Source organism: Hypomesus nipponensis, chromosome 2 (genome assembly GCF_054491055.1).
Source record: "Hypomesus nipponensis isolate SF chromosome 2, ASM5449105v1, whole genome shotgun sequence".
NCBI classification, from domain to species: domain Eukaryota; kingdom Metazoa; phylum Chordata; class Actinopteri; order Osmeriformes; family Osmeridae; genus Hypomesus; species Hypomesus nipponensis.
In genome coordinates, this window is record NC_140362.1 from 6115182 (window position 1) to 6128582 (window position 13401).

General features: G+C 42.5%; 1 protein-coding gene across 2 annotated transcripts in view; it reads right to left on the minus strand.

The window, feature by feature from the left end:
- Positions 1–1236: 1236 nt before the first annotated feature.
- The window catches only part of tbrg4 (transforming growth factor beta regulator 4), a 32664-nt gene continuing 20499 nt past the window's right edge, over positions 1237–13401 (minus strand). For both annotated transcript variants that reach the window (XM_084703911.1, XM_084703913.1), the window contains exons 4-11: positions 10773–10947; positions 10510–10667; positions 10241–10348; positions 9958–10102; positions 3405–3650; positions 3112–3223; positions 2869–2983; positions 1237–2223 (exon numbers count right to left, since the gene is read on the minus strand). In XM_084703911.1, coding sequence (XP_084560037.1) covers positions 2122–2223; positions 2869–2983; positions 3112–3223; positions 3405–3650; positions 9958–10102; positions 10241–10348; positions 10510–10667; positions 10773–10947 — 1161 coding nt within the window. In that variant the 3' untranslated portion in view covers positions 1237–2121. The remainder of the gene's footprint in view (positions 2224–2868; positions 2984–3111; positions 3224–3404; positions 3651–9957; positions 10103–10240; positions 10349–10509; positions 10668–10772; positions 10948–13401) is intronic.

Here is a 13401-nt window from a genome sequence, read left to right on the forward strand (position 1 = left end):
GTAGAAAATGGAGAAAACAAGGGAAGGGTGGAATAGAAAAGAAAGAAAAGACACAAAAAGAAGACGAAGATGAAACCGTCTACATTACATCCTTTTCCACTTTGCCCCCAGGGGGGTCAGAAGGTACTTAGCCAGACCCCCTCCCCCACCCCAGAGCATCTGCCTCTTCTCTCCACCTCCTCTTCTGTCTCATCCCTTGTTCCTAGATTGCTATTTCAGTTCTCAGCCTCAGTCACGAGGAGGCGGGGAGAGAAGATGAGAGGGGGCGAGGGATGCGATCATCCCCGATAGTTTCCATGGCAATGCCAAGCTTCCCACGGTGGGGGCGTCTGGGGTATTAAGGCTGTCCTGAGCCAGCTCGGCAGAAAGAAAATGTACCTCCGTCTAGCGCTGAAGATGCTGACAGCCTCACTACTCCCCAAATGACAGCTCAAACGACATGGCGGCCAATCGTCATCACACAAGAGTAATGGTCTCCCCTCACCTTCTTTTCTCTCATGCCCTTTTTTTTTTACTGATGGAAAATAATAATTCCACTAGATATTAGGCTAAGGCCCTGGCTGGTGGGGGGAGCTGGCTAGGCTTGGGGGGGGGGATCTGCTACTGAGAATCATATCAATCAATCAGTCCATTAGCAGAGCATTTGCGGGAATCGTTCTGCAGCGGAATTGTTCTGTGGTAGGCTGACTTGTACAGCCGATGTACTGTTACTGACCATTTTGTGACCTTACAAAAACATGGATTCTATTCGTGTTTATGAATGTTTTGATGCCATCTGTTTCTCCCTCTCACATTCTCACCCACAGCTTGAATGTGTTCAGTGTGATTCTGCTTTCTCAGAAGATCCTACTTGACTGTCCTCCCTCCCTGTTCTACCTCCAACATCTGTTCTCTGCCACCCTCCAACTGTCCACTCTTACTCCACCACAGCCACCCACCCTCTTCGCCCACCCACCAACACACACACCTCAGCCGCCGATCTTTCTCACATCAGCCATGCTAATGTCCCCGGGTAAAAAATATGTAATGGTCTGGGATATGGAAAGTAGTGGGTGTGGGTGTGTGTCTGTTTGTGTATGTGACCTCCGTCGACTTAGTACTTGGTAATGACCAGGTGGACACACCTCCTTAACACACGGGTGAACCAGGGGAGACAGATGTTGTTCTGTTATGGAAGCAAATGAGTCAGAAGTCCCACTCGCAGCACAAACAAATCACTTTCAGATAGAGACAGGATGCCACAAAATTTGTCATCTTTATTAGCATGGGCGTGAGCAACAGCACTTGGCAAGACTGACCACAGACTGTACAGGCAGATTTAAAGCTTTTCCTGTATGTGTGTGTGTGGACAACAACATAATAGAATACAGATATGTGGTTGCGAGTCCACCCTCTTCTACCACCTTAGTTATTCATTAGTGGTTGTTTGCATGTGGTGTGCCATGCAATATCGTGCTCTGCCTGAATATCACACTACTGTCTAGATGACACACCTCAAGCTACTTCACTCGCACGGCACATTCTTAAATACACACCCCAAACTGGCAAGACACCATCAGACACACACCAAGAACATTAATAGGCGCACATGCACATAATCCTGAATTCACATGTCAATATTAGGGGTCTTACAGGAAATTCCAAATAAAAACGTTTTTTTAATCTGACATCACAAGTGTCAGTGATATTTAGTTAATCAATTCACAAGTCATATAAAGCTCAACATTCATGGCGTTGATTCTATGATACCCACCATGCGCTTTGCTCCAAGGCCAGAATGTCACTTGGGGACACATCTCTTTAGTAACAAAAGACGACTTTTCATTAAGAAAAGAACTCTTGTATTCTTCCTTTGTTGCTCTCTCTCTCTCTCTCCTTCACTCTCTCACTCTTTTTCTCAGAACTCTCATGTGGCATCTCCATAGTAACAGAGAAAGCCCCATGCATCACCAAGGGAACAGAGGTAGAACAAGTGCTTCGGATGCAGTCTTGGATGCAAGACCAGACTTATTAGCACTTAGCTGTTTAATTTTGTGTGTGTGTGTGTACAACATATGTGTATCTTCAGTGTTGGGTGTGGCTCCAGCTAAGTCCATTGTGCAGTTAATTGGTCAGGTCAGGTCATTTGGCCATGTCCTCTGCCACAGCCTTCCCTATTTTATCTTTCAAGTACGCCACTTTCTGTCTATCAGACTTTAGCTCCACCCACTCATAGTACGGCACCTGGGGAGGGACAAAAGGGACTGGTTTAAAGGCAAGAACAAAAGTACACAAGCATCATCACCATGCATCTGTATTCCTAGGTGTGACTGTCTGACGTCCATCAATACCTTCAGCCCCTCCAGATATACAAAATCCAGAAAAGATTTGTCCCAGGTAGATTCAATGGCCTAGTTTACCCAGCGTGCATCACTGTACACCGTCAAACTCAAGGCCTTGGAGTAACATCATTGGCTAAGGAGATTGGCCTAGATGAGACTGAGAGCTAGGATTGGCCTAGATGAGTTGGAGCTGCTGCTGTTTTCCCCCCTACTTTGGTCTGAATGGCAAGCCTATTAATAACCAGGGGCATCAGCTTGGTCTGGTACACAGTGTCACACTATATGAGCCAACATGGCAACCCTGTACAGATCAGCATTGGCATTGAGGCAATGTGTTTTGCATAGAGCAGCATTAGCATTGAGGCTAACTAGTCTGCAGAGGGCAGCATACGCATTGAGGCTTTGTGTTTTGCATTGGGCAGTATTAGCATTGGGGCTAATTAGTCAGCATAGGACAGCATTAGCACTGAGACTAACAAACCTGCATAGGGCAGCATTAGCTTTGAGGCTAACTAATCTAACTAATATAACACCCTCCCTGCCACACCTGCACAGTGATGAAGCCATCCAGCTGCAAATGCCGTTTCATCATGGTGAAGCGCCCCAGCAGGTCTTTACTTCTGGAGCCAAAATGAGGGAACTCCCAGGCCAGGAACGCCAATCTGATAGAGAAATACAAAGACAGAAAAGTTGAAATAAATAGATATTTCAAGAGAGAAGCAGAGAGAGACAAAGGAGAAAAAACAGCAAGTCTGACACTGAAGAGGGATATCTCCCCAGCCACACTCACCTCCGTGCCCCAACAGGTAGCAGTTTGTTCCCTCCTCCAGCGGGCAGGTGAGGAGCAATCAACCCCACAAGGTCCACTGGCTTGTTCTCACTGTCAACGACCATCTCACCATCTTGGAAGAATGATGCATGACAAATACAGCCATTAAAATAACATCATACATCAATACAAATAAAAGGACATTAAAAATAAAAAAGTATTGGAGTGACAGATTCTGTCTGACATTTTTGTCATTGCGTAGCCTGGAACTAATCGAGGTGTGTGAGACAACATATGCTCCCTGACCTCCTCACCTATGGTCCAGCCGTGCACAGTGCTGACCCCAGTACGCAAAGCCTCTGGCCTCTCCCCCACCAGGGCCTCTAGTGCCCCCTTCAGCCCACTCTGGAGAGGGGAGAGGCGGCGGGCCGCTGGGGTGGGGGGCGGCCCGGGGGGTTGTAAGGAAACAGTCTTTGCAGAGTCTGGATGCTCTAACTTAAGTGTTGCAGCGATGTGAAGGAGCTTCAGACGATAGTTCACTACCCTGGTAGGACTTCCCTCTGCAGACGTGTTTCAGTGTGAGAGAAAAAGTGAAAGAAAGTAAAAGATGAAGAAGAAAATGATAACAGAGAGAAGAAAGAGGCATGTAGAGACCATGTAAGAAAAACGGAAAGTACAGTGGCATAGGCCACCACATTTCTGTAAGAATCCCAAGTACATCAAAGTCATAGTGAAACTGAATACAGAGTGAACTCAGGCAGGCTGCCCTCTACTGATCAGTATGTAGGATCCTTTATGTCCACAATCTGAAAATTGACTTAAAATCAGACTGAAGTCTGGGTAGGTGTGCTGCTTACCTGGGACATCCATGTGTTGTTTGACTTGTGTTTATTAGCCAATTTGTTATGACTTTCAGTGTTTCCCATACATTGATTTATTTGTGGCGGCCCGCTACAATAAAAAAGTTGTTATTTTGTTCAATTAATTTTTTAATTGTTTAACATGGCAAACAAATTATAATTGGAGAGCTGGGTGCAGCGCATTTATACACACAGCTCCTTCTGGCCGCGTTCCAATCTCTCGACAACGGACCAGCCTGTGAATAGCCCCCTCTCTCTCCACATGCTATTGATTCAGAGCATGAGGAACTGCTTTTTCCCCTCACAGAAGACGGCAGGAGAATCAATCCGGAGTGTACAAACCCGTTCCCAATGTCGACCCTAACAAACTCATGGACTTTGAGGTGCGTTCTCGCCAAGTCTGTTAGGGCTTAGGGCTGTCCCACTGTCAAATCGTCAAGTGCACGAGGGCTCTATTGCAGACATTTTGAGCCCTTTATGTACCCTTTTCGTAAGTCTGCATTTTTGCAGACTTAAGGTAACTGCCTACAATTCACAGCGTTGTGACGTGAAACCATAGACTGTATATTAAAGATGGACATAGTCATAGTGACATCACCCATTGGTTTGTAAAAGCCTCGATCTTTGCACTTAAAAATAAATAATAAATAAAACGCACTTCCTGGTTGCCATCTTGGATTTTTGGAACCAGAAGTGACCATATTTGGATGAGAGGGCGAAGTTGTGAAGGGGCAAAGGGCGAGTCCATGGGCAGGTCTGATTGAGAAGCCACCTCACTAATGGCCTTTCTCCTCTACTTGCCTCTATGCACCTGGCTATATACTGATCTTTGAGGCCTAATATCTACTTAATTATGTAATTATTTTGAGATGGACCACCAAGACACTGCTAAGAAGAAGCAGGGGTGCAAACTCATCAGGGATGAAAAAGTTGACAAGGATCCAAACCCCCTCTGGGGTCTGGGGCATGCTCCTCGAGGAATACATATTTTTAAATATATATATATATATATATATATATATATATATATATATATATATATATATATATATATATATATATATATATATATATATATATATATACAGTATATATGCAGTCAGTGAACAGTGAATTTGAGGATTATAAGCCACATGACCAAAAAGCTATTGAAGTTTGAAGGTTTATTTTGAATAAAGAATACATTTGTAATAACTTGAGATGAAAATGAAAAAAACCAAAAAACTATTATGTGTAGTGGCAAGTCATAATCTAGCAATTGATTTGCAGAGATTTCGAGTAATATAATAAAAGGTTACACATGTCAACGTTTAATGTCTGATGCATCTTTTTTTCCAGCCGGAACAAGACCCGTTACTGTACATAGAGTGCGGGTGGCATTTAATCTTTCACTCGGCCTAAAAAAAGTGTGGAAAAAGATAACCTATTGTGTGCTGTAGATAAGATCATGTCAGATCCAGAATGCGTATCAGATTTTTGCTTAATGTGTGTAAAAGTTGTATTTTGTCTGCACATTTGCCATGACATTATACGAACTACAACAGTGATTTAAGACTGGTCCTAAATCCTGTTGGTGCAACCCGCTCCAGGGGCCTCATGTATAAACGTTGCATACGCACAAAAAGCTTGTGTACGCTGGATTTCACGCACGAGGTGTGATGTATAAAAATTCACTTGACAAATAAACACTGCGGCGTTTGTTAAATAACGTTCATTTTTGGTGCCGCGTTTATTCGAGGGCTCCGTTTATTCAAAGAAGTACGGTAATTTAGACAAAGAAATTACCTCAGGAGCGCATTTATAGTCCATCTGCTTATTCATTTAAGGGAGGAGGCAAGGCGGGGTCAGTGTCACGTTGATTGTGATTTATAAAAGAAAGGTGCGCAGGACCTGGCGTACGACCGGTTTTATGCATGTGAATATTTCTGTGCTTAGGTACTTTTCGAGTATTGTTTGAGTATGTTCTTTTCAACAAAAAATCCTTAAAAGTCTTGCCCCACGACATGGTCCAGCTATGATTACGGAAGTATTTCACATGGCTCTTTTTACCAATTTATAGGTTCAAAAGCATGTGCTTTTAATGCAGTTAGCCTGCGCATAGGTCTAGGCTACGAAAACCACTGCCTTCTTATCCAAACTATCAGCTGTCCTGAAAACGGACCAAAGGTTCACATGCCTATAGCCTACAAAATACAAGTACTAAAACATCTATATGTACCAACATCAAAGTAAATGTTCTCACCATCAAATCATTTTTATTTATTTTTTTTTTTTTTTTTCAAGATATGAAATATTACTCTTACTGTCAATGAAATCAATGAAATAATTATTATCCTCTTCCTACCATGGACTATTCTGTTTTCAGAACTGCCAAACTTATAAACATATAAAATGTACCTAATTCTGGGGTAAAAGGGAAGAAACATATGTGGGTGGATAGCATTTCATGGCAGGCCTTGTTTTCCATTTGATGTACATGCAATGCACCCCCTGCTAACGTTGACTAGGAAAGTGCCACATGCATGAAACTTACTGTGGTTACTCTTACTCATGGGCGTCAGCAGCATTTTGAAAGTGGGGGGGACACATTTTGCCAGGGGGTCTGGGGGTTTCTCCCCAGAATTCTTTTTAAGATGTAGATGCAATTTCCTGCATTCTGGTGCATTTACCACAAGTATTACTACCATAGTTGTTATAGATATACTGAGGGGCTGGACATTTAAATATTTTGAAAACTAAACTTCCCAATAAGCAATGGGACGTCTTCAGTATGAGCCAGGTTCGAGAATCAAACAAAAATTATTGGGGGAGATAGTTTTAGATATGTTGACTGGAGTTTAATTTTGTTCGATTCTCGAACCTGGCTCATACTACTAGCTTTTTCAGAGAATTTTTTTTCCTGATTTTTGCTATGTTTGAAACCAATCCAAAATGGGTAAACTAGCACCCCATTTATTTGCTTACGTCAAGAAAAGTTGCCTGGAAACGTGGTCGCGGATACAAAAAGGGGACGAACACAAAAGGCAACATCAGCAAATCGTAGATTTATCTGAGCTGAATGAGAGCAAGGACTTGATAATCTACAGTTGCCTACCTTTATTGTAGCAAGTTTTACAAATGGTTGCACACATACATGACGGTTGTTTATAGAGTTTATTTCCGTTATTTTAAAGCAGATTTAACAATTGTGTAATGAACGCTATGCTCATGGCATGACAAACATAATTATAGCCTAATATAATTATTTATAATATTGTGGCATGTTACGGCATCATTATAGATTGTTTACATGTTATTCTGGAGCAAAGACGAAGACAAATAAATCATGTCTGATAACTACAATATTGTTATGGTCGTTATACTGTCAGAACTTTATGTCAGTTACCACAGATATGGCATTAACTATAAGCTAGTAGTAGTAAGCAACACTCATCATTATAATCTGTGTTGGGTAACATTACTTTTTAAAATAACTAATTACAGTTACTAGTTACATTCCTTGTAAAGTAACTAGTTACGTTACTTAGTTACTTGCTTTAGAGAGTAAGGCGTTAAGTTACTTTTACGTTACATTAACAAAAGTCTTTTATTTCTAAAACAATTCACCTTGGTCACTCTAATGCCCAGAAGGCACATTTAATGGGTTGACCTCAGCAATAGCACATATTGTACTGAATATTCAGTGTCACTCGCATATAACATGATCAATCCTCATTATACAGCAAGACAGATCAAGGTAATCCTCCACTATAATGAAAAGCAATATTTACATGAAGTTCTTCAATCAAGAAACTCTTTAATCAATAAATAATGTTGTAAAATGTCAGGCAGAAGTCTAGTAGTTAGCTAGCTCTACAAGGGCTAGGTTGAATCTAGGAGCAAAACTAAGCTAAGCTATCACTAGGTATATGGTAGCAAAATTGTGTTCACTTATGTACTAAACCAGAATATTTTACTTACTGTAATATAATCCTAAACCGAATTCACTGAAGATTCAGCAACACATCACAGAAACTTGAGTTCAATACATTATTTAATGTGACATTAAGTAGGCCTGTACATGCAAGTCTTAAATAACTATTTAGCTGGTCGGCTCCATGACGCCGGGTAAATTGGGCTCTTGAGACTGCGCACCAAAAGTGCAACCTGTCTCGCAGATTAAGACGTTTTCATAGGTACCTAGCGAAAAGTAACCTCAGCTTTCCTAGACTTTTAGCTAAATGCTAAGTGCTCTCGACCAAAAGACTAAATTAAGTAACGCGTTACTTGTTTGAACAAGAAACTAGTAACGGATTCATTCAATTAAATAAGTAACGCGTTAAGTTACTCGTTACCTAACAAAAGTAGTCTGACTACTGTAACGCGTTACCAAACACTGATTATAATAGTAACAGGTAGCCTATAGGCTTAATTTAGCTTGCTTTGCCGAAATAGAACAATGACGGAGCCAGATATTCAAGTTTACAGTTTCTTTAATCCAACACAATATTTAAGCAGTCAAACTAAAAACACAAAGCAAAAAGAACAACGTATAGGCCTTGCACGTATAATACTACAGTACCAATAGTATTGATTTTCACATGCATCTGCTTCTTGATCGGACTTGTACCACATTCTGACAGTTTTCTGCAATGCCTTAGCTCCAGCTTACAAGCTCGTGAAAGTATGACGTGTACAGCTAGTTGCAAGCATGCACGAGTTTCGAAGCCAGGAACAACCTTCTGCGCAAAACTAGACGAGTCGGTCTGGACAGATGGCGTGGTCCATTTCGCGCTCTCGCTTGACTCACTGCGCCACTGAGCACTTTTCATGGAAATTAATGGGGATGCCATCTTGGAAGAAAAATCTAGCTTTGTCCATTAATATATAAGTCTATGGCGCCGGCGCCATGAGTCAGAGATAGCTAGCAGCACTAAGGACGAGTATGAGTGGTGGCGACCCACGAGAGATAGCAGACCCACTGGCCTCTTTAAGATCGCAAGTTTAGGAAAACTTTGGTTTCCCATTCAGTTACAGTAGTACAAGCGAGAGAGTGGAGGATAAGACAAGCACTGTGTGTCGGCATTGTTCAGCAATTGTGGGATGTGAGTGGAAATACATCTAACATGCTAACGCATATAAGGTTGTACGTTGTAAAGGTGACTAATCAGGCTTTCCAACAATATAAAATACAATACCAATTGGTATTATTGAAGGGGAGGAATAATCAACAGAACTAACGTTTCCTAACTTTTTTTTTACATCTAACATGACAACGCATATAATGCATCTGGATAGGGAGCGTGTGCTAAATGACAAAAAATATCCAACGCAATCACCCAGGTGTGCCAATCACTAGAACGAGACAAAAAAAACTGTCCAACTTCTCCTCCCTACAGTGCTTAACCAGCCTTTAGATACACATACAAATAGGGCCAAAAAAAATCACTGACGCAATCGAATGAGAAGATGAAGATGTATGGAATTTACATGTCATCTTAAATGCGCCCATATTCACTCGTAGAGGAACCTGGTTTGTTTAGCTTTTCCCTCCGTTGTACCGAACTCGTACCGAACCATGATGTCTGAACCTCGGTATGAACCGAACCATAACTTTAGTGTACCGTTCCACCCCTAATATACAGCAAGAATCATTTGATGCTGGGATATACAGATCAAAAGATTACAGGGGGGCGCATTGCATGGCAGGGCTGTCTTGTCTTGCCACGCAATGCAACCCGCATGTAATGTGGCACTTTCCTTGTCAGAGTTAGCAGGGGGTGCATTTCTATGCAAGTCTGTATGTACACTCACCTCACTCATGAGACCGTTGCTAGGACCTAGGTTTGGGCTAAGCCCCTAATGTTTACAATGTCTTGCTCCCCCCCTGCCTACCACCGCAAATATAATCTAATTATGTGGGAAACACTGTGGCATGGTGTATGTATGATCTAAGAGTGATCTATTAATGTGCTGGATGTATGTTAGAGGGCTGAGGGGGCTAGTGTGTGTGTGTGTGTGTGTGTACCTGAGAGTTTGGTCAGGTGTGGGTGCTGTGTGAAGCTGGTGAAGTACTGTGGTCGGGACTGCTGCAGAACACAGAGAGACCACAGCACATCTGTCTGGAGGTGGGGTTCCAGGCCTGAGAAGCTACTGTCCAGGGCAGAGTGGACCTACACACATACAATGATGCAAATGAGGAAAATTAAGACTTATCTAGAGGCCACAATATGTGCACTACTGTTGAGAGTTGACATAAAGGGCTAGCTACTGTTAACTGTTAAACATTATCACCTTCTGAAAATGGTTACCTTGTCGTAGAACTCCCCTTTGCTTGGCTGGAAGCCAAGCTTGGCCAATGACATTATTATATTACAGAGCTGTAAAGTGTTATAGGTCTGATTGTTCACAATGTAGTGCTGGGAAAGGAGCAAGAGAAAAAAAGATTAATGCTACATGTAATCTGGGTCTGAACCCCTTATTGATATGCATTAGCTCACTGACCTAAAGCCAAAGTCAAACTAGCCAGAATTGGTGGACACAGGTGGATAGCTGTAACTCTTTTGTCTCTGGGACTCACCTCTGTGAAGGCCTCAAACAGAGGCAGATGAAGCCACTTGAGGAAGGCCAGAGACTTGGCACAGCGGCTGACATCGACAGAGCTGAGCTCAGGCACCCTGGGTAACAGTTCCGACGCCATCCGCTGGAACACTTGGGTGTGGTTGAAGTTAAGCTTCCCTGATGGACCAAGAGAGAAACTGTATATAGTATTATGTATTCTGACTTCAGAGACAGGAGGGATATCCTCAGATTGTGAGTGTCCAGTTGTGTGTGTCTGTGTACCATAAGCAAAAGCTATGTCCAGCAGTAGGGGCGTGTTGAGGTCGGGGGAGGGTTTCTGTAGGAGGTGATAAGATAGGGCTCGGAGCAGGGGGACAGACCTTCGACTCTGAGAGGCCATTGCCAAACACATCCTGCGGATGTCCTCAGCACTGAACCCCTCCATCAGCTCCAGTGCCTGAATGGGAAGGAGGGAGAAGATGGAAAGATGAGGGGAGCAAGAGGAGGAAAGGTGAAAGGCAAAAACACACCATTGGTACAGAGGGACAATGGTTCTTGACACGTGGAGGTCACAAATAATGATTTCTACATTACTTTTATAATGTTCTGAATATAACAACAATGTTTGATCTATACCAGGGGTTTTCAAAGTGTAAGACAGTGAGCCTCCCTTGAGAGAACATCAAGTCACCGGGGCCTCCCCCATTTTAAAGGGGTCATAGAATGATTTTTTGGGGGGTATTTCACACTGTTCCTTAAGGTCTCCGAATAGGGTATGTAACATTGGTTGGGCTGAAAATGTCCCGGGTGATGTTCTATGCGCCCTAATGCACCCTGTGAAATAGCCCTGGAATCAAACGAGAGGGTTTCTTCTTTCTATGGTATGCTCATGAATATATAGATGAGCTGTGCGCTGATTGGTTGGTTTACGAGTGAAGCTGCAGAGCAAAACGCAACATGGCCAACATTACTCACAGAAACATCGAAGGTGGCAACTTGAAATAAAAACAAATAAATCTATTGTGTCTGCACAACACTGTTTTCAACAGATTGACTAGACATAATTTGAAATGATAACGTTAGTTGTTTCCACTTCTGTTGTCGAGCAAACAGGATCGAAATAGGCAGTGCCGCCGCTAGGGATGGGCATTCAATTAAATTGTCTTAATCGATCGTCGGGAGAATTAACGATCAATTTTCGATTAATCATCAACATTTTTATATTAATCTTCACTATTTATAGGCTATATCAAAATGCTGTGAAAATAGAAAAAACACAACGTGTTTCCGTATTGAGATCTGTATTACCAGGAGAACAACTATTTCTGTAACTCCTAGAAGCGGAGCCGACAGCTAGAAGCCAGTGCTCAAACACAACTGACCCACGTTTTTTTCCGGCTAATTAACAAAGCTTCATAAAAACCTTCGCCCTCAATAATACTTAAGGGTAGCATATCCATCTCGATGGACTTGCAGATCCATTGGGTAATTGTCTCTGCTCGTTGTGCATCGCAGCTCCTCTGTGCTAACACCAAGAGCAGGATGCACCGCCGCTAACCAGGGTCGAATGTACGTTCTTCAAGTGGTACATCATTTGATTCGTGGAGGAGTTGTATTTATACTTAGCTTTGCAGTGTTGGCAGTGAACAAAGTAATCTTTAAGTCAAAATGGTCTCACGCTACACTTCGCCATGACTTCTTCATGTTTACTTTTGAAATACATGGAAACTCGCCGGTAACTGAGTAGGCTTGTGGCGTTTTTTTGGGTAAATGTTCCAATCCTGCCACATAGCAAAATCCATTGCATTCCTTCAAGACTCACACTACGCAACGGAACACTCATTAGTTTTATTGATGAACAAATAATGTCATTGACGAAATTCTTTATGATCGATAATCGATCGTCGATTAATTATGCCCATCCCTAGCCGCCGCTCCCGCCACGCGCATTGCGCGTAGGGCACCAAGTGCTGAGGGGCACCAAAAATAGCCTAATGAAAAATCATCATAGTCATAATAATTAAGATGCTGATATTATTTTAGTATAGAAATATGCTCTTTTTAGGCATGCCCCCCCCCCCCCCAAAAAAAAAACACTTGACTTTATCATGTACCAAAAATACATGGCACTCCTTTCCCTGCGGAGAAGTGTTGAGCATGTCCTCCATGTGTTTCACCAACGGAGAGTTGATTTAGGCGAGAAACAAGAGGACTTCCTCACGCAAGTCACACAAGCGGGGGGGGGACCTTGCCCCGGGACAACCAGCGGACTTCAGAGTGCAGGAGCAGAGGCGATGAGAAGGGCGCACCCGAACCTAAGACCTAGTCATGGTTTTGATGTGAGGTGAAATGCTAGCGTGCATGGCGCACAAGCGAAATTTGGGGCATTCATTTCAGTGCAAAATAGGACTTTTTTAGCTTTATGTAGCCTAGCCTAATATGAACATTAAGTTGGACTCATATTCTTATCTTTTCTGGAAATTACAGCCCAAATATTTACCTGAAAGATTCAGGACTTTTGAGAAAAAAAAATTCCCACCCTTGCAGGAACCTAGATTTATAAAGTGTAATCTTTCTTTTTTTACCTGGCTTTTTCAGTTCCTCCTGGCATCTTTTTCCCTTCTATTTTATTCTTCTCTTATCAGCTTAATCTAGCTAACTCCCTCCACAACAATAAATGATGGTTTATTGTCTCCATGGCAAACACTTGGTAGGCTACAGGCACTTGTGTTTGAAAAGAGAGCAAAAAAACTAAGAAAAAGCAGGCGATTTTATTTTTTTTAAGCGGGCAGAGCGGCCCACTGTGAATTCTCCCGATGGCCTGAAAACTATTAATAAACTAGCAATATTTTGGGGGGTGCTATCGGGGTGCTTTGGTCTTTCTTGGGGGTGCTGAAGCACCTTCTAGCCC